This window comes from Micromys minutus, assembly GCF_963924665.1.
Source record: "Micromys minutus genome assembly, chromosome: 2".
Classification (NCBI taxonomy): domain Eukaryota; kingdom Metazoa; phylum Chordata; class Mammalia; order Rodentia; family Muridae; genus Micromys; species Micromys minutus.
Window position 1 is genome coordinate 85,789,915 of NC_137971.1, and position 27,107 is coordinate 85,817,021.

Consider the following 27,107-nt stretch of genomic DNA (forward strand, 5'->3'; position numbering starts at 1 on the left):
AGCTATAATTATGGATTGCTTACACAGAAATAGAGCTCCAAGACCTTAAAGTCAATAATGGATTCTTAGATATGACACAGAAATCATAGAAAACCAATGGAAGTTTGGACTTTATCAAAGCTGAATACTTTTGTGAGCCAAACAACAAGATCAAGAACGAGATATGACAGTCTTCAGACTATCTGTAGAATTTATATCTGATAAGGATCTCGTTCTTAGTGTATACAAACACAATAAAACCAAACAGGGCTGGGCTAGGGGTATGGCTCAATAGAACAGAGCTTGCCTAGCATTGGGGAAGCCAAGGGTTAGACCCTCAGTGGGGTGGGGTGAGGGTGTGGTTAGGCAAAGGACTTGAATAGACACTTCTCCAAAGATCTGGAAATGGCCGACCGACGTACACAGGAAAATATGCTCACTGTCATGAGTCATTAAAGAAATAAAAATCAAGAGGACAATAAGACATTCATTCAGCTAGGCCTGGTGGTTAATTCTATGCTGCTAACCCTAGTGTTGGGAGGGAGGGGGTGGGAGTTAGGCAGGAGGACCCAGAGTTCAAGGGCAATCTGGGTCACAGGTTAGTGAGGTCTCTAGTGAGACTGTCTCTAGAACAACAACAAGAGTTAATAATTCATACCTATTGGGCCAAGTAGTGGGGATACATGCCTTTAATCCTAGCTCTCATGCCTAGTGTGAGGCAGACAGATCTCTGAGTTTGAGGCCAGCCTGGTCTATAGAGTGAGTTCCAGGAAAGCCAGGGCTACACAGAGAAACCCTGCCTCAAAAAGCAAGCAAGCAAGCAACAAAACAACAAAATCTGCAAAACAAACACAAAATAATTCATACCTATTAAGCTATCTATAATATTAAAAAAAAAACCCAGCAATCAGGGAAACAAATGTTGGCAAAGATATAAATTAAAATCCTTGTTCAGTGCTGAGAGGTAAGATCATGCAGTCCTTGCAGAAGACGGTGGTTCCTCAAAATTAAGAGAATTACCATATGTAATTCAGTTCTGTCCAGTAGGGCGGTTCCTCAGGATAGACCAATGGAATTGCAAATTGCTATTCACATACTTTCTATACATGGTCATGGTGCCAGTACCCATAAAGTAGAAACAGTGCCCCAACCCACCAGTGGATAAGCAAAGCATGGGCCATACAGACAGTGAAGGGTTATTCAGCAGGAAGGGAGATGTGGTAATGATGCTCCAACGTGATACAAGGCAGTAGGACAAGGAAACAGTATACCAAAAGATTCTCAGACGCAAAACGGCACAGACTTTGATTCAAATTATAGGAAGTATCTACAACAGACAAACTTGTAGAATCAGAATGCAATGGGGTTATTGCCAGAACCTGGGGAGAGAAACAGCTGTGCCTGTTTAATGGATTTTGGGTGAAGAAAATGGTTTGAAACTAGACCGATGTGGTCATTGTCCAATAGTGGGATATATCAAATGCAACTGAAGTGTGCATTTCATTTTATGATATATAAATTTTATCCCAGGTATAAAAGATTTTTAAAAATGTATGTGCATGGATGTTTGTATGTTTGTGTGCCACATGCATACCTGTTGCTGGAGGAAGTCAGACGAGGGTATTGGCTCCTGTGCAAATGGAGTTATAGATGGTTTTGAACTGTCCCAGTGGCTGCTGGGAATCAAATCTAGAACTTTGGAAGAGCAGCACAGTGCTCTCAACTGCTGAGTCATCTCCCCAGACCTTATCCCAAGTTAAACAAACAAACAAAAAAGGTAAAATTGAGGGAACAAGTCCCCGAAACAATCATTTTTAAAATCGTACGGAGTCATAAGGTATCCACCCTACTGGCTATCTTCAGAGAACACAATCAGGCAGGCAGTCACAGGAGGACAACTCTGGCTTAACAGGGAAGGACTTTCTACCATGGCTGTTAAGCAGTGGAATAGGCTGTCTCTAGAGGAAGTGAGATTACTCTTTACTGAAAAAGTAGAGGAAGAGATCCTAGGGAAGTTACTGGGAAATTTTATATATGAGGTGTGGCAGGCTGTTTTGTTTGCTTTAGTGATTTTGAAAACTAACCTAGTTTTCATCATCACCTCATGTATGCTGATTCCATCGGACTACAAAGGAGGTCCTGAGTTAAATACCTCTTCGCTTTCAATTCTTCTAGCATAGCCCAACCCCTCTCAGACGTGTTTTGCTATCAATATAGCCTAATGGTTGAAAGATGTCTTTTGCTATCAATATAGCTTAATTGTAGAAGGCTTGCCTAACGCGTATGAGGCCCTAAGTACAGTTTCCAACACGGAAGCGGGAAAGGGAACGCTGGCCCAGAAAACAGAACTAGTCAATCAGAGTGGCTGAGATGGTGACTCTGGACTCTTGAGTTCATAGCTCCAGTCACTAGCCTTCTGCTGGTCTTTGGCAGAGGGTGTGTGTTGCACTAAGCACGTTAGAACCTACTATATACAATATATTAAGGACCAAACCCTCAGTGAATTTTGGCCTCATGAAGATCATTTCTCAACCACAGGTTCTGAAAACTTGAGTTTTAGTTCAAACATACATTCTACTACTGAAAATTCATAATCATTAACAAAGTTTAAAAAAAAATAGTGACAAAGTAAACTTATCCAAATGTGCCAGCCAAGCTAGAAAACATCAGTAGGGGATATTTCTTAAAATGCAATCGATTTGGATAATCTCTAGACTGGACGAAGAGCCCTATGAATTCATTCTTTTGCAGGTTTGCAGTAGAGTAGGTTAACGCTGCTTCAGCCTGGAGAGCCCAGAGACTGTGAAAAGGGGCAGTGAAAGTCAGGCAGGCGGGGCTCCCCGGGGAGACCGGCCCATTTCAGGAGGATCCCGGGGATGCCCCTGTTCCTAGGTGGAATAACTCCCTGGGGCACTCAGAGGAAAGCCCAAGCTGACCGCCCCCAGCTCAGGCAGCCCTGAAACTAGAGGCGCCTCTGAAGATTGCGCAAGTCTTTCCCTCCCCCGCCTGCTCGGTGGCATGTTTCTAAAATTCCCATCTGCACAACATAAACAGGAAACGTGCAGCAAAAAGCCTTGGCGGTGCAAATTCCAAGCTTCCAGCCGAGGGCGGGAGAATCTTCTCCGTACTGCCGGTGGCTGCAAGCAGCAGCAGCAAAGAACAAACTTTCCAAGTGACCCCGCGCCCCTCCATGCCCTTTTCCCCAACTGCAAAAGGGAGATGGCGAAAGGAAGAAACCCTGCTCCAGGAAAATAAAGAACTGGGACGAGGTGGGGGGCGTTGAGGCAGTAGCCGAACTTCTAAGCGCCCGGCCTCGGTGGCGGCGCGTGGCAAAGCCGCGCCCGGCCGCCCACTTCCCGAGCCGCGTGTCCGAGCGGCCTCGGGGCGCCGCGTGGGCTCGCGAACGCCGGGAACCGGGTCGTCTAGCCCTCGCGGGTGGGGCGGGGGAGGGGCGGCGCGAGGCGCGGCGCAGGCGCAGTGCGCGCCTCGGTTGTCAAACATGGCTGAAGCGCCGCTGCTACCGCTACAGCCGCTGAAGGGAAAATGCTGAGCTCGCCCGGGCCGGGTGGGCGGCGGCGGCGAGGGCGGCGACGGGAACCCACTTCCCGGGCGCGGCGGCGGCGGTCATGGCCCGGTTGGCCGACTACTTCATTGTGGTAGGCTACGACCACGAGAAGCCAGGTAAGGGTGTGGGGCGGGCGCCGCCCCCGGGCTTCGCCTCCGCCCCCGGCTGCCGTCCAGTGGGCTCGGCGGGGCCGGGCGTCGCGGCTGGGAGGCGGGGAGGCGGGAGGGCCGGGTCCCGCGGTGGAGGAGCTGCGGGTCGACTGGAGTCGGCCTTCGCGGCGCTGCCGAGCCTGGCTGCAGTGGGTGTGTGTGTGAGGGGAACTGTCGGACGGCGGTCGCAGGGTTAGGCCGCGGCGGTGCGGCCGGGGACTGGAGCGCTTGGGCGGCTGACTAGCCTGCCCGCGCGCCACCACGCGCTCCCGTGGAGGCGGCTGGCACCCGGGACCGCGCCCTCGCGCCGGTGTGGTTGGGAGGGCGGGAGCACACTGTGCGAGGTTCCGAGGGACACACTGTGTCCTGCATCCTGAATAAGAATGACGCTGGGGGCCGTCCTCCCGGAAAGGAAGTGCAGAGTCCAGCGCTGCCTCCCGCTGGCCCTCGGCGGGGGAGGGGAGGCTTGGACGTCCCGGCCGAACGCCGGGTACTGGGAAAGGCCAAAGGATCCCTGCACTTTGAAACATTTCTAGGGAAGTTGTTTCAGGACGTTATGTGTCGGCATTCCAGAATAAAATGACTCTCTTAAATAAAAAGAGCCCGGCAACCGCGGCAGGTGCTCTCACTTAGCTTCCACGTGTTTCGATTGTTCTCTTTATTTGTCCGAGAATTAGTAACGAGGAACAGTTTGGCACATACGTTGCCTTTTACACTTCGATGGACTAGCGCAACCAGGAGTATGCAGGGTTCATGCACGTTTATTTCCGTTATTTGTATATCTTTGTGTTGCTATACATAGACAAGTGGGATGTAATAACAAGGTTATTGGAGAGCAGGGGAAGCTCTTTTATATCAGGGTAATTTTCAGTCTCACACTTGCAGGGAATTTTAGATACCAGTCCTCCAGCCCCTTCCATGTCCCAGGAGATGCTTAGGTTGTGCTTTGCTGATTGTTAGTCATTGATAGCACCAATTGCACCAGCATTTCATTGTTCTGCCGTCCTTTTTTTTTTTTTTTTTATCCCTAAGAATTTATTTCAGAGAAGGAATCCTTCACACTTTTTTTCTCACCACTACCTAATTGAGGTCACTCAAGAGAAGCAGGTAAAGGCTTTTGCTTGGGCAAGCCTGGAGACCTGAGCCATGAAAAGGTAGAAGGCAAGAACTGGTCGCCCAGAGTTGTCTTCTGACCTTCCTATGTGAGCTCTAGCATGGGAGTCCTACTCCCACCACGAACGCACACAGTTAATAAAAAAGAAAATGCGTTGAGCTGTATTTAGAGAATCTTCTGGCTGCTCCAAAGTGTCATGTCCTTTCTTAGTAATTTTTCAGTCTCTTACCAGAATGACATAGTTTGTCAGTCTGGTAAGGTTGCCAGTGTAGAGAATCAGTTTTGTTTTTCACCTTGTTCTATTTTTAGTTACATCATTCTTCACCCGCAACAATTTTACTTTATTTGGCTTTTTGAGACAGGGTTTCTCTACAGAGCCCTGATTATCCTGGAATTCCTGTGTAGATCAGGCTGGCCTTGAACTCACAGATACCTGCTCTCCCACACCCACAATTTTGAAACAGTAACAAACTTGAAAAAGTTGCAAGTATGGCACATAATTATTGCTGCTTTATTTTATTTTTCCAGACATTAAAAGAGGAAGCTGCTGACCTTACGCTCTGTCACTCAGAATGGTTTATTGTGAATCTTACACAAGCAAGAGCATTTGGTCTATACAATGGCAGTGCAGTTATCAAAATAGGAAATTCATGCTGACCTAGTATTTTACTTAATTTGGGTTTTGTTGATTATACAATCACATAATTGGTGAAAATAGCAGTTAAGTGCTGCATTGTTTCATTATCTTTTTAGTCTCTTTCAGTATGGATCAGTTCCCTCATCTTTTTCATGGTCTTGTCACTTTAGATGATTATAGGTCAGTTACTTTTGTATAATGTCCTTCAACTTAGGAACTCTGTGCTCAATACATGTGCTTGGGCCAGTGTATGACAGCAGTGGTGGTCACTATCTTGTCAGGAAGTGCAGACTTTCCCTTTGATTGCCTGTGATTGGTGTCTGCCAGGACCTTTCTACTAAAAGAGTTAATCTTTAATCTCTTTTTTCTTTTGATCCTGCTCTGATCTCTCTTAGGGTTGCTCCCTTATGAAGGAAGGCTCCTCCTCACTCTTGGTTGCATCTTAATGCTCCAGGACAGTTTGCTTCTCCTGCTTTGACCCAGGATCTCCGACCCAGTGTGTTTGGCTTTGGCCCTTCTAGATTTCCCCCACAAGGAACCCCATATCTATCATATTGGCTACTATGACTACCCTCCTTCCCACGCTGAACAAAGGGATGATTTCTTTCTTTCCTTTTTAAAAATTGAAACACAGAATGTTGCACAAATTATACTCTCAAGTATGAAATATTTTTTTCTGTAATTTTTTTTGCATAATTCGTATTTTATTTAAGCATATTTTTTGTGCAAAAAATTTATGGAAACAGTTGAGTGGTTTTAAGCACTGTATACACTGGTGTAGTCACCACCACAGTCAAGATATAGAACATTTCCTTCTCTATAAAAAGTCTTCCTATTCCCTTTTGTGGTCTGTTTCCTCCCTAGCCTCGGGTGGTTGCAGATCTACTTTCTGTCTGTATGTTTTTGTCTTTCTAGAGTGGCACATTAATAGAATAAGACAATTAAAAAATGTTTGGCTTATTTCCTACTTAGGTTTTTACACTGAGATGTATTCGTATTGTGTTTATTAGTAACGGTCTCCTTGCACTGCTCCCTTCCCTTTGGTGCTGAGTATAGGAGCCGGGACCTCACCCATGCTAATCATGTTTTCTGCCTTTCAACTGTACGGATAGCTGAACCGTTCTGTTCCTTCCCTTTCTCTTTCCTCTTTCCTTTCCCCTTCCCCTGTAGCTCAGGCTAACTGTAAACTTAAGAAGTAGTCAAGGATGACCTTGAAATTCTCATCCTTCAGGTGAAGGGGTTTGTAACACCATAAAAACAATACCAACCAACCAGAGCTCCCAGGGATTAAACCACTATCCTTAGGACAGACCCATGGCTCCAGCTGCACGTGAAGCAGAGGATGGCCTGGTTGGGCATCAGTGGGAGGAGAGACTCTTGGCCTTACCAAAGCTTGATGCCCCAGTGTAGGGGAATGTCAGGGTGGGGAGGTGGGAGAACACCCTCCTAGAAGCAGGGGCAGGGGTGATGGGATAGGAAAAAAGGAGGGGAATCCGGGAAAGGGGATAACATTTGAAATGTAAATAAAATATATTCAATAAAATTAGAAAAAAAAAAAACCCTCATCCTTCTGCCTCTGTCTGCAGTGCTATGATTATGGTGTGCACTCCCATGCCCTGTTTATGTGGTTCTAGCAATGGAGCTGAAGCAAGCACTCTTACCAATTGAGCTGTGTTCCCAGCCCCAGCATGGCTTGTTTCTTTATACTGCTGTGTAAAATACACTTTGTTCATTCATTCCTCATTTGGTGCATATTTAGGTTTTCAGATTTTGGTTATTATGAATAAAATGGATATTTGAGAGGATTTTTGAATATTGGCATGTTTTCATTTTTCTTGGGTTAGGACTGAAAAATTTTTAGATCATGGGCAAGTATTTTCAAGTTTACAAGAAATCGTTTTTTCCAAACTACCTGAGCTGTATAGGATAAAATCTACAAAGTGATTTTTTTAAAAAAACTATAAGTGAAGAATCAATCTAATTGATTTTCTAACTTTTATTATAAAACTACCTTCAGGAGTTAATATGATTTTATTAACCCAACTCTCTCTGAAAGCTAATCAGATTACGATAATATGATGCTTATGTATGATGATATAAAATTTGTGTGTTTAATAACAAAATGTTTCTGGTATTATTCAACCAGTGCATTACTGTTATTTTTAAAGTGTCTGCCATTAAGTATAATTTTAGTTGAATTATTTTTAGTTAAAATATATTTTTTATTTAGTGTTATATATGTACATGTGAAGATCAGAGGACAACTTTCTATTTTCTACTTCTAACTGTGGGGTCCTGGGATTAAATTTAATCTTGGTAGCAAGAACCTTTATCTGCCGAGCCATATTGATGACCCTAGAGTTTTCTTTCTCTCTCCTTCCTTCCTTCCTTCCTTCCTTCCTTCCTTCCTCCCTCCCTCCCTCCCTTCCTCCTTCCCTCCCTCACCTTAAATGTCCTGGAACTATCTATGTAGATGGCACTAACCTCAAACTCATAGAGACCCACTTGTTTCTGCCTCCTAAGTGCTGGGATTAAAGAACACACACACACACACACACACACACACACACACACACACACACACACACACACACACCTGTGGCGGCCAGAAGAGGGCATCAGATTTCCTTGAAGCTGTTTGTATGTTGGGTGCCGGGAATTGAACCTGTCTATGTCCTTTCTAAGAACAGTCTATATTCTTTGTTTGTTTGTTTTTTAGACACAGGGTTTCTCTGTGTAGCCTTGGCTGTGCTGGAACTCACTCCATAGACCAGACTGGCCTCAAACTCAGGAGATCTGCCTGCCTCTGCCTCCAAAGTGCTGGGATTAGAGCATTTACCACCATACCTGGCTTAATTTTGTTTCTTAATGATGGTAGAAGTTAGTGTTTCACCATTGAGGCTGCTATAACAGTATAATAGTTTATTCTTTTATAACTTTGGTGGGTGGCTCTGAAGTGTAGGTGTCAGGAGGTGACTTCCTTTAAGGGCTTTAGGGAAGAGTATTCATCTCTTCTAGTTTCTGATAGCCCCTAGTGTTCTGTAGTTTATGAGATCATAATTCTATTTTTGCCCTCTCTTCACATGGCTTTCTTTGTTTGAATCTTAACCCACCCCCCCCCCCTTTTCATAAAAGCAATTTCTTTGCTTAGCCTGGTGGCACATGTCTGTAATCCCAACTATTCGGGAGGCAGAAGCAGGGAGACGGCAAGTGCAAGGCTTTTAGCTGAATAGTGAAGCACCTGTCAAACATGTTTGAGGCCCCAGGTTCGATTCTCAGTTCTGGGTTTTTGAAGAGGATTAGGAAGCCTTGTTTTGCTTCCCCTCCCTTCCCCACTTCCCCTCTTCTTCCTTTCCGTCCCTTCTCTTCCCCTCCCCTCCCCTTCTCCCCTCTCTCCTTCCCTTCCTCCCTTTCACTCTCTTCTTTCCTTCCCTTCTCCTCTTCCTTCCTTTTTCTTCCCTGAAGTAGGGATTGTACCTATGAAAACACATTCTTCACCCCTCCCATCTTTTGCTCCCCTCCCATTCCTTCCCTTGAGAACTAGGTGAACATTCTAACACTGAGCTGTATGTCCAGTCTTGTTTTTTCTTTAGCCAAAGACTCTTATGATGGCTAATTCTGCTTATCAAGTTGACTCACCTGGGAAAAAGGAACCTTAACTGAAGAATTGTTTCCATCATATTGGGCTGTGGAATATGCCTATGGGGGGCATTTTAAAATTGCAAATTGTTGTAGGTTAATTGTGAATAGTACCATTCTTAGACAGGTAGGCTTGGGCTGTATAAAAAAAGTAACTGAACAAGCCAGTGAATGGTGTTCCTTCATGGTTTCTGCTTCAGTCCCTGCTTTGAGTTCCTGCCCTGGCTTCCCTTGATGATAGGTTGTAATTGTGATGATCTGAATTACTTTTGGTCAGTGTGTTATCACAGCAGCAGAGAAGCAGACCAGGACGGTGTTACAGTGTATGTTGTAAAACAGTGAGGGAAGTGACACGAGCGACAACTGTCTCAGTTGTAGAAGGTGCGCTCTGACTTCGGAATGAGCACAGAGCATAACCAGTACTTAGTGTTCCCAAAACCAGAGTAGCTTTCTTTGTATTCTGTAAGTAGAAATCAAAAGTAGGTAACATGTCCACCAGGATTAGCTTTCAGGGAGTAAAATATATTTAGTATTGAAGTCTAGAGAATATGAGATCCGGAAAAAGGACCTTAGAAAGACCTGACAGTAATGGAATGTCCTTCTGGCCTATGTGGGGTCTAATACTGTCAGACATGTTGAAATATATTTTTTGTCATATGGTAACAGACTGTAGAGTAAGTAGGATAATATTCCCTTAAGGGACCCCATCCTGGAAAGGAGTAAAGCTAGACCTAACTTGGAGTCTCTGTTCCTCCTTCCTAGTATCTACTAGAGAGGCAACCCCTTGGGGAAAGGCCAGCTTCACTGGAAAATGGGTGAATGCCCTTTGATTGCAGACTGCTAGCTCTGTCCCCCTTTTTCTTCCCTCTTGTCCTAGCAAGGTGTGTGGCCTGTTTGGACTCATACTAACTTTACCTCTGTGTAGACTTCGTTTTTGACTGACCTGTTCTGCTCAGCTCTTAAGTTCTTGTGGTTAGACTCTTTGCTTAGCTGTTTTCCTTTTTCCCACTTCCCCTTCTTTCCTTTGGTGCTGAAGTGAACCCAGGTCCTAACTAAATGTGTGCTATGCTCACTGTTTTTCTATTTAGCTTTGACTCAACCGTGTGGTTGTGGTACACACTCTTTCACATGCCACTGTATCGTATTGAAGTTGTAATTTACAACCTTAACGGAGAAAGTCGATGACTTTGTGCTATCTCTTTAGAATGTGATACAGTAAATTACAGGTACTTTCTGGTTCTTTTAATAACATGAAACACCAGGCCTCTAAAGTTGACAGTGTAAGGAAAGCCCCTGCTTGGAAAAGCCTGGCTTGACCTTAGGGCTTCAACTCCATTTCTTCAGAGATCTTGTAGAGTAACACATTTCTTTAATTCTGTCCTAAGTCTCCTTGAACCAAATAATATTCCCTTTGTTTTTGAGGCAGTGCTGAAGCAAGGCTGAAATATGATTTTTTAAATGGTGAAAACAAGGGGGATGCTGCTGGAGGATACATTTTAAGTAGTTGCCTAGTTTGTTAGGTCTAGCTTTACTCCTTTCCAGGATGTAATATTCTTAATACCCTTAAGGGAATATTATCCTACTTACTCTACTGTCTGTTACCATATGACAAAAGTCATATTTCAACATGTCTGACAGTATTAGACCCCACATAGGCCAGCAGGACATTCCATTATTGTCAGGTCTTTCTAAGGTCCTTTTTCTGGATCTCATATTCTGTCAAAGAGCAGTCTGAGTTTTGGATAATTGTCAGAAGTGTGCCCGAGGAGATACTTCATTCCCTACTCTTTCTGCAGTACTTGGGATTGAACCAGGGCCTTGTGCTTGCCAGGCAAGAACTTTGTCACTGAGCTGTAGCTCCAGCCCCCACTCCTTACTCTTACCAGTACCAACTGGGCTATCTGAAAGTTAGCGCTAACAGGGACTCACAAATACAGAGGCATGGGATGGGACATCTTTGTTTTTGTACCTGATTGCCAACCATTGTCCCAGCACTGAGAAAACTTTGGTGTTATCTGGAAACGTGCTCTCAACTTTCATAGATCACAGTTCAGCTGAACAATCATCATAGTTTCTATTTTTAAAGGAAAAATAAGCTTATAAAACTATGAATTTACATTTATTTTAGTTGATATAATCTGTTTTAGTTTTAATCTGAAAAAATAATGATACCATTTTATTACTTTGTATGCATGAAGTTAGTTGATGTAGTTTTAAAAAACAATAGCTTGAATCTAGAAGCATCTAGATTATGGAATGATTGATTTGTGTAGCTAAGTTGCAGTGGTTTTAGAAAGTTGACATATCCTTTCTGCTTTACTCCTGTAAAGCAGGAAAAAAAAAAGCATGTCTGCTTTTTCTTTCTTTTTTCTTTATGTATTTGCTGTAATGATTAAGCAGAATAGTTAGGTCAAACAAAGCATTCTCTTATTTTCATAGTTTATAGATCCAACTATTTTAAATGTATAATTCTACACTTAATCTTATCCAGAAGGCTCAGAAGCAATGTTAAATATATAATTCTGATGAAATAGTATGATAAAAATCACTGTTTATCAAGGGTTGTTTGTACTTGTGGTCATGAGGTTTGAAACTATTTACGACATTGTTAAGAGACTCAGAGAAATTGTATGAGTAGTTGATAATGGTTGGTAAGTAAGCTTCAGCTGGAGCCTTGCTGTCCTTCTAAGGACTCAAGATTGCTCACCCTGGTTTTGCTAGAATTATTGCCTTTTTCTTTTATGGTCATAACTATCTCAGTGGAGATACAGTGGTATACATAGTGCCTGCTGACATTTTAAAAGTTCTTTTCCGAGATTTTTTTGGTGTGCATTCATATACATGTGCATTCAAATATATATGCTTGTACATATATACATTTGTATATACGTTTCTGTATATTGTAATTTCTTATAAAACAAGGTCATAGAATCTGTTCCTTTATGCAGTCTATATTAACTGCGTACTTAATACCTACTTTTGACATTGTATATATTGTACAACAACATTAAGTTTTGCTAGCTAAGTGTCTGATTATCATTTAAAATATATAAAGTTTAGGTCTAATGAAGTTGAAAATGTGGTGTGAACCCATGTGGTCTGAGTTTGATTTCTAGTTTTGTTTCTAAATTCTTCTGGCCTTAGACAAGTTAGCTAATTGTTCTGTTTCTGCATCTACAAAATAAGGTAATAGTGACTAGTAGTATTTACCTCCTAGATTTGCTGTAAAGAATAGTGACTTGACTTTTGTCAGTTCTTAAAACCATGTCTGTAGTGCAATTACAGTGTAAGCATTCATTTATAGAAGTGGAACTGCTGTTCAAATGATAAGTGTTTCCCATGGAAGTCAATATGTTTATGCCCAGCATTGCTGCTTTAGGGAGCTTGTATGTGGCCTCAGGCAAAGTGTTAGTCCTTGTTGTACAGTGCTGTCCTCTGAGCACAACAGATGTTATTTTTATCAGAGCAGCTGTGACTACTAAAAACCCTAAGATCAGGCTTATTGACTGTTGAGGTTCTCTCAGAAGACATAGAAAGGGTAGTGTGGGTCATTGGGCCTTCCAGAGATTCTTGCTGTTCACTTCTGCATCTTGCAGTAGTAGTATGTGATTCTGCCCTAATTGCATGTTATATTCTGAGGTGTAAGCGCTTATGTATATAAATATAGAGACTACGTAAGGTTAACTGAAGATGGAACTCCATTTGTGCAGCTGTGGGCTAAGACTTTTGGCATTGCTGGCTGCTTTGGGGTCACCCATGCTTTCTGTAAGTCAGCTCAATAAACCCACTTGTTTCTCAAGATGGACTTTGGTGGAGTCATACTTTGGTTTGTCATTGGTGTCCTATAATGGGGAATTGACATCTCTTTGCCTCCCAAGAGAAAGACTTCTTGTAACAAATGCAAAGTTTCTTCTTTTGGAGCAAGCAAAGACTCTTTCTTTGCTCTGGCATGACAGTAATACTGAGACTGCCAAGGCATATTCTCCCTGATGCATTTCAGAACTTGGAATAATTACAGAGCCTAAGTCAGAATGAAAATGGACACAGACTTTTGGAAATATCTTTTATATGTTTAGTTTCAGCTTTGTCTGAAAACCAAAAGAATATTTTTTAGTTCTTAGGTCTACACTAAATTGTCATCCAGAAAGATTATGCTAATTTAACAGTATAGGAATATACCTATTTCCTTTGTGGTGATTATAATTAAGCAAACAAAAGCAACCACCTAGTAGGAACCAATGGGTAAGCAACAACATAGGAAACTTGGATTTTATAAAGATGAGGACAGTAAGTGTTTGGTTCAAGATCAAACTTTATAGTTAACTCATATTTATATTGGAAACATTAAAAATCAGTACTTGCAGCTGGGTGGTAGTGGTGGTACACACTTTCAGACTCATCACTTGGGAGGGCAGAGATGGGTAGATCTCTATGAGCTTGAGACCAGTCTGGGATACACAGAGAAACCCTGTCTCGAAAAAAAATGAATAAATAAAAATTGTTTTTGCCTTTGGTCTTCATTGTATCCAAAGGGTTTTTGTAAACAGAAATATGAATTATGAAAATTTCAAAGTATTTGCCTAATTTATTTAGATTGAAAGAGAGAACATAGTCCAGATATAGTCCAGTATTCTCTGACTAAAGAAATTTGAGAAACTGGAAAACTCAACAGAGTTACTATTATTATTTTAGCAGACTGATTATTGAGTAGATAAGTAGATCGTTGTAGACCTTACTTCTCAGTGATTTGTTTAACAGATTAACAGAAAGAATTTTTACCTTTCCTGGTAAAGAAATGCTGTTTCCACTGATGAGACCATCACACACATGCCATCTTTTCCTTTGATCTGTGGTTGCTCTTTATGTACTTTATTAGTTGACAAGATTGATTAGTTGGTTTGAAGAAAACACAGCTTGTTTGTAAACTTGAAATCTCAAGGTACTTCTCTTCCTACCAAATATTCTAATATTCACTAATACAGAGTCAAGATTTGTAATGAAAATTTATTTAAAGAAAATAGTTTCAGAGCAATTTTTTTAAGTAGAAAAAACAAACCTGCTTTAGGTAGTGATACCTAATTGTAGGTACAAGTGTATCTTTTGTATTTTGCTCAGCCAAAGCTAAACATTAGTAACAGTCAGAGAGAAATTAAATTTCGGAAGAAACTTGGAAAATAACTGTAAGAAGATGAGTTTGCAGTGGAAAGTAGCAGTTAGCACTGGACTGGGTTTTATGGATGCTTTATGTAATTGTCCCACATGGTCTGCCCTGGAATTTGAAAAGAATGTTACTTGTTTTCTTGAGGCAGATGTTCTTCCAAATGATTTTAGTTCAAATGAACACAAACCCATAGAATATTCAAGGTAGTAAAACGTTTTTTCTCTTTTGAAACAAGAAGAAACAACAGAATTTGGTTAGAATACTAAAAAATAGAAGAATTTTGGAAATACAAGTTAGCTATTGCCAAACAAACAACAGCAACAAAAACTGTATTCTCAGAATGCTGTCTCATATTTAAATTGCATGTCTGAGGAATTTGGCTGTGGAAAACAGAAGAAAATGTGAAGAATAAATATAGCATTGGGTCAAGTTGTCACAGTATGAATTAGATTACAGAATATCCATGCTTCAGTCTTTTTAAATGTGTGAAAGATGGAATGCATAGTTCCAACTAGAAATGCACAGTGTCAGATACTGTGTAACACGTTAACTGGTATAATTTAATTACAGTTTTACAACATAGGTGAAGATAAAGAGACTTGAAACTTGCTCAAGATTTTATAGCTGGTATTGGTGATATCAGTAACAGATCCTGCAACTCAACCCCATCAAGACTAGTCTTTCCCATTTATTTCTTGTTGCATTGGTAGTCAAAGTTCTGAATTTTTCCTGCCACATACTGATTTTACTCATCCTAGAATATAACATCAAAGGAATCACATGACATATACTTGTTTTTTTGCAAGTTTTCTTTCACTCAATTTCTCCCCTTTCTTAGATATATCCACTTTTTACTGGAATTTTGTCTCCCTTCTTTTGTATTATTTTATTGTATGAATAGGCCACTTTTGCTTATCCATTCTAGTGACAGACAACTGAAATGCTATAGTGACAATTTTAGCATTTTGGTTTCTTTTAAAAAACACAGGGGGCTGAAAAGATGGCTAGGCAGTTAAGAGCACTGACTGCTCTTCCAGAGGTCCTAAATTTAATTCTTAGCAACCATCATCTGTAATGGGATCCAGTGTCCTCTTCTGGTATGTCCAAAGACAGCTACAGTGTACTCATATACATAAAATCTTAAAACACATACACACACAGGGGGGATGGGGGATTATAAGAATATATTTTTGTTTTAATCCCCAACATGGGATATGCGGCTGATTCAGATTGTCCACAGCACCTGACTATGATTTGGCTCATGCTTTAGCAGGAGTGTGATTTTGCCAGCAGCAAAGAGTTTCTGTGATAGTGTGACATTTAGACTTCTGGTAACTTTTCAGAGGGTATATAAATGCTAGGGCCCAGGGAGGTAGGGTGGGTTGTTGGCTAGTTGCTGTTGGTCATTGTTGGTTGTAGTTTGTTAAGTAGTCATGAGCAAAGAAGAAAGAACAAGAAATTAGATATGCTGACTGGGAAGATCCTGACTTGGCTCAAGGAACTTGAAGCACCTAACCAGCAGGAAGTAGTCTAATGATAATGTCACCCTCTTTCCTTCTTATCCTGTTTTCTTCTATCTAGTGTTAGGGGATTAGAGGGGTGGAAAAGGGTGGAAGAAAGAAGAACCTGCAAAGTAGCAAAATGCTGGTTATAAACTGCTTTTAGTATTTGGCTAAAATGAATTTTAAAATCATGCTATTAATATTCTTATTGTGAAACAAAACGTTATCCTGAGTAAACCTGTCCATTGAATTTCTGGTCTTAGGCCACTGTAGGTTTCTTTTGATAAGAGATGGCCATGTCTTTCCCAGAGTAGGATATGGTTGATAGTCTTTAGCATTTCTGGAATGCAGACTAGCATCTCATTTTGCTTTTAAATTTCTAGATTTTTCTTATGGTTAATCATGTTGGTAATTTGTACAACTTGATTGCCATTTTATTACTGAATTGTTACTTCATATGTGGTACTCCCCAAATATTGTCTTTTTTATCCCATACCAACGTGTTCCTTAGTGTTCAGAAAATTACTTCTCAAAGATGCCTAATAATTTAGTCTTATTGAAACAACAATAATGTAGATAAACTTTATTAGCACATAATGGGTGATGGGGGCATATTAGTTAAAAAATTGTGAACTTTAAAATTTTTTATAAAATTTCAGCTTCCATGTGTATATGGGCTTAGTCCATGGTGATCTGATAGGATGCATGGGATTATTTTGATCTTCTTGTATCTGTTGAGGTCCGTTTTGTGACCAATTATATGCTCAATTTTGGAGAAGGTACCATGAGGTGCTGAGAAGAAGGTATATTCTTTTATTTTAGGATGAAATGTTCTATAAATATCTATTAAATCCATTTGGTTCATAACTTCTGGTAGTTTTACTGTGTCTCTGTTTAGTTTTTGTTTCCATGATCTGTCATCCGTTGATGAGAGTGAGGTATTGAAGTCTTCCACTGTTATTGTGTGTGGCACAATGTATGTTTTGAGCTTTAATAAAGTTTATTTTATGAATGTGGGGGCCCTTGCATTTGGAACTTAGAAGTTCAGAATTGAGAGTTCATCTTTGTAGATTTTTTTTCCTTTGATGAGTTTACTGCTTAGGATCTGCTCTGTTAGAGTTTAAGAGTATGGGGTGACAATAGAAGACAACTCTGGAGTGAATTGGCTAGACTTTTTAAGCCTTTTAAAAATATATAATGTTTGTTTTATAAGCCAGATATATATGTGGATAAACTCTGAGCTACAATCATAGTTCATCTCTGAAAAATGGTATCAGTTGTTATGTTCTGCCAGTTCCTCATGCACTAAATGCTTTTTTAAAAAATTTTTTTGACATATTCTCTTGGTAGTCTTAGAATTTCCCTAGTAGACTGTACTGGCTGTCCAGTTTGTAAGTCCCAGGACTTCTTTCTCTGTCCACTCAGCACTGAATTATAAATGCATGCCTGGCTTTTTAAAAAGCCGGTACTGGGGATTGAACTCAGGCCCTGGCATGTTTATTTTTTATTTATTTATTTATTTATTTATTTATTTATTTATTTATTTATCTTATTGAAAAACTTTATTTTAAAAAACAAAGATAAATGTACAAATTTTTAAGCATTTTTGCATAAAGTATACGAATACATTTTTTAAGGTTGTAATTAAGTATTTGTGGGTACATATATATACACATATGTATATATGTAACAATAATATAGGAAAAGAGGTTATTAATTTGAGGGGATAGGAGAGAAACTGGAAGGGGCTGTAGGAAGGAAAGGGGGATGTGATACAGTTCTATTTTAATTAAAATATATTCTTTTTTTTTTTTTTTTGTTTTCTTGAACTTCACACAGTCTGGGGTGTTCAGAGCTTTCTGGGGTTAGTATCCCATTATCAGTGACTGCATATTATGTCTGTTCTTTTGTGACTGGGTTATCTCACTCAGGATGATATTCTCTAGATGCATCCATTTTCTTAAGAATTTCGTCAAGCCATTGTTTCTGATAACTGAGTAGTACTCCATTATGTAAATGTACCACATTTTTTGTATCCATTCATCTACTGAAGGACATCTGGGTTCTTTCCAGCTTCTGGCTATTATAAATAGAGCTGCAATGAACATTGTGGTGCATGTATCTTTGTTGTATATTGGAGTGTCTCTGGGGTAAATGCCCAGAAGTGGAATAACTGGGTCTTCAGGTAGTACTATGTCCATTTTTCTGAGGAACTGCCAGACTGATTTCCAGAGTGGTTGTATCAGTTTACAATCCCACCAACAGTGGAGAAGTGTTCCTCTTTCTCTACATCCTCCCCAGCATCTGTTGTCATCTGAGTTTTGGATCTTGGCCAATCTGGCTGGTGTGAGGTGGAATCTCAGGGTTGTTTTGATTTGCATTTCCCTGATGGCTAAGGATGTTCAGCTCTTCCTTAGATGTTTCTCAGCCATTCGATATTCCTCGATTGAGAACTTTTTGTTTAAGTCTGTACCCCAATTTTTAATAGGGTTGTTTGATTCTCTGCTGTCTCGCTTTTTGAGTTCTTTGTATACCTTGGATATTAGGCCTCTGTCTGATGTGGGGTTGGTAAATATCTTTTCCCACTCTGTAGGCTGCTGTTTTGTTTTCTTGATAGTGTCTTTAGCCTTACAGAAACTTTGCAATCTCATTAAGTCCCATTTGTCAATCTTTGACCTTAGAGCTTGAGCCATTGGTGTTTTGTATAGGAAATTTTCTCCTGTGCCTATGTGTTCTAAGGTTTTCCCTACTTTCTCATCTAATAGTTTCAGTGTATCTGGTTTAATGTGGAGATCTTTGATCCACTTGCACTCGAGCTTTGTACAAGGAGATAAGAAAGGGTCTATTTTCATTCTTCTGCATGCTGAGTGCCAGTTGGACCAACACCGTTTGTTGAATAGGCTGTCCTTTTTCCATTGAATGTTTACAGCTCCTTTGTCAAAAATCAGGTGACCATATACTCGAGGGCTTATTTCTGGATCTTCTATTCTATTCCATTGATCCACGTGCCTATTTCTGTACCAGTACCATGCAGTTTTCAGCACAATTGCCTTGTAATATAGCTTGAGGTCAGGGATAGTGATTCCCCCAGATGTTTTCTTGTTGTTGAGGATGGATTTTGCTATTCTAGGTCTTTTGTTATTCCAGATGAAATTGCACATTGTTCTTTCCAACTCAGTGAAGAACTGAGTTGGAATTTTGATGGAGATTGCATTGAATCTGTAGATTGCTTTTGGTAGGATGGCCATTTTTAAAATGTTGATCCTTCCAATCCATGAGAATGGGAGATCTTTCCACTTTCTGAGATCTTCCTCGATTTCCTTCTTTAGAGGTTTGAAGTTCTTGTCATACAGGTCCTTCACTTGGTTAGTTAGTGTCACACCAAGGTATTTCATAGTTTTTGTGACTATTGTGGTGTATCTTTTCCCTAATTTCTTTCTCCACATGTTTGTCCTTTGAGTATAGGAATGCTACTGATTTGTTTGAGTTAATTTTGTATCCAGCCACTTTGCTGAAGTTGTTTATCAGCTGTAGGAGTTCTCTGGTGGAATTTGTGTGGTCACTTAAGTACACTATCATGTCATCTGCAAATAGTGATGTTTTTACTTCTTCCGTTCCAATTTGTATCCCTTTGATTTCCTTTTGCTGTCTAATTGCTCTGGCCAGGACTTCCAGTACTATGTTGAATAGGTAGGGGGAGAGTGGACAGCCTTGTGAAGTCCCTGATTTTAGTTGGATTGATTCAAGTTTCCCACCGTTAAGTTTGATGTTGGCTGTTGGTTTGCTGTATATTGCTTTTATTATGTTTAGGTATGGGCCTTGGATTCCTGTTCTTTCCAGGACTTTTAACATGAAGTGGTGTTGAATTTTGTCAAGTGCTTTCTCAGCATCTAGTGAGATGACCATGGGTTTTTTTCTTTGAGTTTGTTTATATGGTGGATTACATTGATGGATTTCCATATATTAAACCATCCCTGCATCCCAGGGATGAAGCCTACTTGATCATGGTGAATGATCGTTTTGATGTGTTCTTTGATTCGGTTTGCAAGGAATTTGTTGAGTATTTTTTGCATCAATGTTCGTAAGTGAGATTGGTCTGAGGTTCTCTTTCCTTGTAGGGTCTTTGTGTGGTTTAGTAACGAGGGTTATTGTAGCCTCAAAAAATGAGTTTGGTAGTGTTCTATCTGATTCTATTGGCATGTTTATTTTTTAGACATTATTGTTTATTTTTTACTATGTATTCCTTGCTGATCTGGAACTCATCATTGTGGACCAGACTGGCCTCAAACTCTCAGAGATTTGCCTGCCTCTACTTGCCAAGGGTTGGCATTAAAGGAATATGCAACCATGCTGTGCCAGTCATGATACCATTATGAGAAGCACTTTACCAGGTAAACAAGCTATCTCCCTAGTCCTTTGTTACACTTTTTATAGGTCCTCTCTGTTAAGTCACAGGACCATGATAGGGACTGCCACCAATGATGTATATGCAAACCAGTTGCTTTTAAATTGGCCTGATTTCATGAACTCTTACAAAATGATGAGTTAACTGTCATTATTTTCTTTAGAGAAGTTGAATATGAGCCTGTAGAGAAGGCCAGCAGCACAGAGCAGTAGAAACCATGTAGTAGAGAAAGCAGTCACAGAAAGTAAAACATGACTACAGTCAGGAAGCTGTGACAAGGATCAGCTAATGTTCCTATTGGAAGACCAGATTTCTTTTATCCTAACTAGTTTTCCTATTCAGTGATACTTAGTCATGGAGACCAGGTGTCTCAGGGTTTCCTTGCTTTGAAGGGACAACATGATCAAGGCAAGTATTATAATGGAAAACATTTAATTGGGGCTGGCTTACAAAGGTTCAGTCCATTATCATCATGGTGGAAAGCATGGCAGTGTGCAGGCAGACTTGGTGCTGGAAGAGCTGATTCTACATCTTGGTCCAGAGGCAGCAGAAGAGGACTATCTCAGTGGGTGGAACTTGAGCTCAGGAGACCTCAAACCCCACCTATACAGTGCCTGCTTTCTCCAACAAGGCCATACCTACTCCAGTAAGGCCATACCTCTTAATAGTGCCACTCCTTATGACCGTTAATTGAAACACATGAATCTATGAAGTCCAAACCTATTCAAACCACCATACCATGATACTTCTTTACATATTCTTCACCTTTGGGGGTGGGGAGCGGGGAACCCAGGCCAATGTGTTTTTTAGGGAAGTGCTCTTACACTGACCTATAAAACCTACTGTCAGGCTTTTATATAGTAGCATATAACTGTGCATGTAGCTCTTAGCAACTGGACATAACTCATCCTGCATATTTCTAACAGTTCATTTCTTTAATTTCAAAAACACCTTAGTTGACAAGATCGGGCTAACTGAATAGGCAGACAGGACTTTGGTTTGTGGCATTGTTGCCCTGGGTGTGACTGAAGTGTTTCTTATTTTTCTATAATTAACTCATAATTGGAGTAAAGAGGCCTGTCTTTTCAATTTTGTCACCCATTAGCTATGTATGATCTTCATTTGTGTGTCACATTTTTCATTTTGTAATTTGAATTAAATTAGGTCCAGTAAAGTTGCACTGTGTATCATTATTATAAGCATTTAGAACTGGTCAGTAAATCTAGAAAGATGAGAGAATAGATCCATCCAGGCTATGTAAATGCTGACATGCTGATCCAGCTGTGCTAGGAAAGCCTGATGCTGCTCAGTGTTGGTAAATGTAGGACAAAGGGATGTTTGCAGGATATGTCTTCACAAATGGGATTTTAACTGGCTTGTTTTTGCAACCATGTGTTCCTGTTTTTTTTTTTTTTTTCTGAAATGTTCATATTTCAAACATTTATAAACATTTCATTCATAGAACTGGACAGATTTTTTAAATTAATTTTTTAAGAAAAGGTTTTATTTTTCAATGTGAGTACACTGTCGCTGTTCTCCAACACACCTGAAGAGAGCACCAGATCCCATTATAGATGTTTGTGAGCCACCATGTGGTTGCTGATAATTGAACTCAGGACCTCTGGAAGAGCAGTTAGTGTTCATAACTACTGAGCCGTCTCTCCAGCCCTTTAATTCATTTTGAATTGACACATAAAAATTACATTTATTGAGTACAATATGATATTTTGAAATGTGTTCATGTTGTAGAATGGCCAAATCAATGATTCTTAACATGTGTATTACTTTTTTTTTTTGTTTTGGTGGTGAGGACACTTAAAATCTATCATTTCAATAATATAATCAATTTTTATTTAAAGGACAAGAGAGATTGCTCCACAGTTAAGAATTCATTTTATTAGTGCATGCTGACAGGAGCCTGATATAACTGTCTCTTGAGAGGTTCTGCCAGATCATGACAAATACAGGGGCGGATGCTCACAGCCAACCATTGAACTGAGAACGGGGTCCCCAGTGGAGGAGTTAGAGAAAGGATTGAAGGAGTTGAAGGGTTTACAACCCCATAGGAAGAACAATACCAACCAACCAGAGCTCCCAGGGACTAAACCACTATCCAAAGAGTACACATGGACAGACCCATGGCTCCAGCTGCATATGTAGGAGAGGGTGGCTTTGTTGGCATCAATGGGAAAAGAATTCCTTGCCCGATGCCCCAGTGTAAGGGAATGTTAGGGTGGGGAAGGGGGAGGGGGTGGAGGGGTACCTTCATAGAAGCAGGGGGAGGGGGGATGGAATACGGGGTTTATGGAGGGGAAACCCAGAAAGGGGATAATACTTAAAATGTAAATAAAATATATCCAATAAAACTACAAACAAACAAAAACCAACCAAACAAAAAAGAATTTATTCTACTGATTTCCAATACCCATGTACATGGCTTACTGTCTCATGTAACTCTAGTTCCAGGGGATCCAATGGCTTCATTGGGTACCTGCACACACGTGCATAAACCTACACACATACACACACACACACACACACACACACACACACACACACACACACACACACACACGTGGGTGCACTCTATTAAAAATAAGATAAATCTTTAAAATTTTATTATTTTTTTTCTTTGATTATTTATGTACCTACCAAACTTGGGGCATTTTAACCCTTCTATTATCTTCTCTTCCCACTTCCTCTGAACCTTTATTTTCAATAAGCCTCTTCCCATTTTGGTGTCTTGTCTTGTTTTTGACCCACTGAGTTAATTATGGTTGCTTATATAAGCATAGATTAGAGTTACTTACCAGAACATAGGAACACATAAGTGACTACACTGAAGAAAATGACACCCTGTCCCCACCACCCGTTAATGACCTTTGTCTCTCGTGGAGGGGTGAAGAAACTTCTGAAGCCCCTTCCCCGTGCATGCTGAATGATGAGGTTGGTCTTGTGCAGGGAAGCACAATTACCTTGGGTTTCTGAGTATAATGGTTGTGTCATGTCACACTGCTTCACAGCATGCCTCCCCAGTTTCTGCCTCTTAAATCCATTTTGTCTCCCCCTGAGACATACCTGAGACTTGAAAGAAGTGATTTACACACACTTTTTGGTCAGGCACTCAACATTCACTTATTCTCTGTACTTGGAACAGCTGTGTGGTCAACTTCAGCTGCTCATTGTAAAATGTTTCTAAGATGAAGCTGAGAGTGAGTACACATAGGCACACACATTTCAAAGGCAGTGTGATACCATGTCCATTTAGCAAAAGTAAAGTAAGTAGGCTGTCCTGTAGAGCCCGTGACTATTCCAGCCATGGGCTTTTGACCAGATTTAAAGTATTAGAAATTAATTCTTTTATGTGGAGCAGACCTCAGAAAGGATCACACCCACTTCGATAGTCTTTTTTTTTTTTTTTTTTTTTTTTTTTTTTTTTTTTGTTTTAAAGGTAGGCTGGATTTGAACTTTTTATGTAGAATGATCTTGAACTCTTGATTCTCTTGCCTCATCCTTCCAAATGTCAGAATTACAGGCATGTACCACCTCACTTGGCCTCTTCTAATGACTTTCAAATATACATTACATTGTTTTAATTCAAGAAGACATGATATACAATAAATTTGTTAAACATTTTCTCTATCATATGACCAACCTGTTAATACCTCCTACTTCTCAGTCTTCATTAATCAATCTTTTATTTTTTGCTACTCTGAGATCAACCTTTTATATGAGTACATTTATAATATTTTTCTTTCTGTGCCTAGCTTATTTCATTTAACATAGCTATCAGATTGATCTACATCATTGCTTATGAGGATCTCCTTCCTTTTTAAAGCCAAATATAATTCCAACCCACCTCTCCCACCATTGCTGTCTTCTGCTCATTTGTTGGTGGACACTTAGGTTAGTCCCATACCATGGCTAGGGTGAATATGGCTGCAGTGAAAATGAAAGTGTAGATGTCATTTTGAGATAGTCTTCATTTCCTTTAGATACATACTCTGGTGGGATTGGTGAGTCATAGTGTATTTATTTTTATTTCTGTTTTTTGCATAGGCAAATGATCTTCTCCAAAGTTATATTCTTAGTCCTATTATTTTTCATTTTTTGAGAAACTGAAATTGTTTTTATTGCCTATCTATAAAAGTTCCCAAATTATCTTGTTTCAATCCTGTTTTTCAATTTAAAAATTTCCCTGAAAACATAAAATGCCTGGTGTCAGGGCATTTCTTGTTTTGCATCCTGTTCTTCTGTGCTCAAAACGGATGATTGTGGCTTTTTTGGGAAAAAGAATTTTATATCATATATGTAAAATAATCACAGTTGTAAAACATAACCAAAGTGAGAATAGAGTAAAGATAGACCATCGAATTAGATCTGTGTTTCAGTGACTAAGTGATAGGATCACATTTTTTTTTCCTGTTTGACAAATTAATGTTTTATAATTCTAAATGTTACTTACATGTTTTATTAGTAAATTTAAAGATCTGAATAAAGCAGTATTAAGATAACCTCAAAATGAGGCCTATGAGGTATTGAATTGTATTGAGTTTATAGTACTTTATATGTAAGATATGCACATGGCATAGGGTTCAATTCCCAGCATGACATGCACAAAAGAAATGTCTATTTTTAGAAACAAAGAGTATAGTTTTTGAAATTAATTTTCTGATGGTTTAAAAAATGTTTGAAGAAAATAAAACCTAAAATACGACTGGGTATTAACTGTGAACTGGTAGAGGTAGATATCGAAAGGATCTACCAAAGGTCAGGGGCAGCCATAGAGACATGCAGAGAGGAGAAGCATACAAGTAACCAGGGTACTGGAGACCAGAGTCTGGACTGAAGCTTGGTAGCAAAAATAACAGAAAAAAAGAAAATGACTGCTGTTGTTTTTGCTGTCATTGACTCTGTCCCTCTGGAACCATAAACACAAATAAACTTTTTTGTATGTTGCCTTGGTAATGGTATTTTATCACAGCAATAGAAAAAGTAATAAATACAGATCAAAAATCTCTAAAGGAACAGAATTGATAGAATAAGAGAAACTGCAAATTGTCCATGAAGCTGATGTCTCAACAGTCCAATCCGGTGCTGGAGTCCTGGAGGATCCCTGAAGAGCTGCAGATCCCCAGTCTCTGTAGAAACACTTAAGAAGTAGGTTCTGTTAACCATGAAGGAATGCTTCAGCAGTAGGACATATGAGCTTTGCTGTTAGGGTAAGGACAAGCAGGCAAAAAGCAGTTTCCTTTGTTCATGTGTATAGGCTGCCACCAGAGAGTGTGGTCTAGATTTAGAATTGGTTTTCCAGGAAATAATCTGAGCAAGGGAATCTCTCATAGGAGTGCCCAGCAGCTGTGATTTTAGTTGGTTTCAGATGTAGTCAAATTGACGAGATTAGCCATCACAGTAGGCAAGGACTTAAACTGTTGCCATTGTTATTTTTTATGTTTGTTTGGTAGTTCCTTTTATCTCCCTTTGTCCTTTCTTGCTGTCTTATTTGTGGTTTCATATTTGTATGTGGTAATCTATTTTTCTCTTAGTCTTTTTTCTCTATACTTTGTTTTTATCATGAATCCTACATAAATCTAATCATTACAGAATATATGCAGGAAAAGCTTTCAGTTATATACAGAGTACACTTCTATTCTGCCCGCCACAACTTGGATGTTACTGATAACAGAACTTTTTATTGCCTTAGCAGGGTTTTGTGTCTGTAGCTTACTTAGTTGTTTTTAACACTTCAATCTTTTACCTTTTATATAGGGTGGAAGGTGTTTTTACCACAATGATAAGATTAGCTATTCTGTATTTATAAATAATGAGATGTTATCACTCCTTGAATACATTAAAGAAATTCTACTTCTAAGCAGCCACATTTCCTTAGATTGTGAATGGAGTCTTAATGTTGCTTCAGCTCAGTGTGCAGTGTCAGAAAGAGATACAGAAGTGAATGTGTGTTAAAGAGAGGTCAAGTACTAGAGAGGAGTCAAGAGAAAGTTAAACTGATGGTTGGGCCTGTTTCTCCTTTCACATAGACATCTACTTCTGTAGAGATTCCTTGTGACCAGTTTTAGCCACCGAATTAAGAGAAGACTGTGTTTTTGTTCTAGGCTGAAACATCTAAGAGATACTATTCCCACCATATTTTTTTTTTTACTAACCTGTAGCTACACATTTTGCTTTTTTCTCCAGCCAACACAGCAGGGTGGTTCCTTCTGTTCTACATATGTTATGAGAGATAGAGGATGATTTCCTTCAGATGACATTTAAATAAAAATAGGTCATTTTAAATAGTGGATTTTGATTTCTAAGAATTTTGAAAATGAATACATAGTAACTGTACATATTCATGGGGTAAAATTTATTTTCTTTTGTTGTTTTTTGAGACAGGGTTTCTCTGTGAAGCCCTGGTTGTCTTGGAACTGACTCTGTAGACCAGACCAGTCTGGCCTCAAACTCAGAGACCTGCTTGCCTCTGCCATCTTAGTACTGGGATTAAAGGTATGAATCACCATGCCTAGTTCAGTGTGATGTTTTGATAACCTGTATACTTGTGTGATCATTGAATCAGGATAAATAGCATATTGTTAACTCAGAAATTTGCCCTATTTATTTATTTAATCATTGACTTAGGGCTGCAGAGATGGCTTAGTGGTTAAGAGCACTGGCTGCTCTTCCAGAGGTCCTGAGTTCAGTTCCCAGAAACCACATGGTTGCTCACAACATCTGTTGCCTTCTTCTGGTATCTATGAAGACAAAACCCTCATATATATTAAATGAATAAACAAACAAATAAATAATATTGATCATTGACTTAGTGGACTACCGGGGTGGGGGGCGGAGATATACATGCTTGGTTTCAGTGTCCTGTGTTTACAGCATCAAAATAAAGGGTAAAACTGAAGATCTAAAAATAGTAAAAGTTTTTTTTCCCTGTGTTTTTTTAAAAA

At 39.8% G+C, this 27,107-nt stretch overlaps 1 protein-coding gene across 4 annotated transcripts in view; it reads left to right on the top strand.

The window, feature by feature from the left end:
• The first annotated feature begins 3,531 nt into the window (after positions 1-3,531).
• The window catches only part of SBF2 (SET binding factor 2), a 334,193-nt gene continuing 310,617 nt past the window's right edge, over positions 3,532-27,107 (top strand). For all 4 annotated transcript variants that reach the window (XM_080912014.1, XM_080912015.1, XM_080912016.1 and 1 more), the window contains exon 1: positions 3,532-3,660. In XM_080912014.1, the coding sequence (XP_080768140.1) occupies positions 3,606-3,660 (55 nt within the window). In that variant the 5' untranslated portion in view covers positions 3,532-3,605. The remainder of the gene's footprint in view (positions 3,661-27,107) is intronic.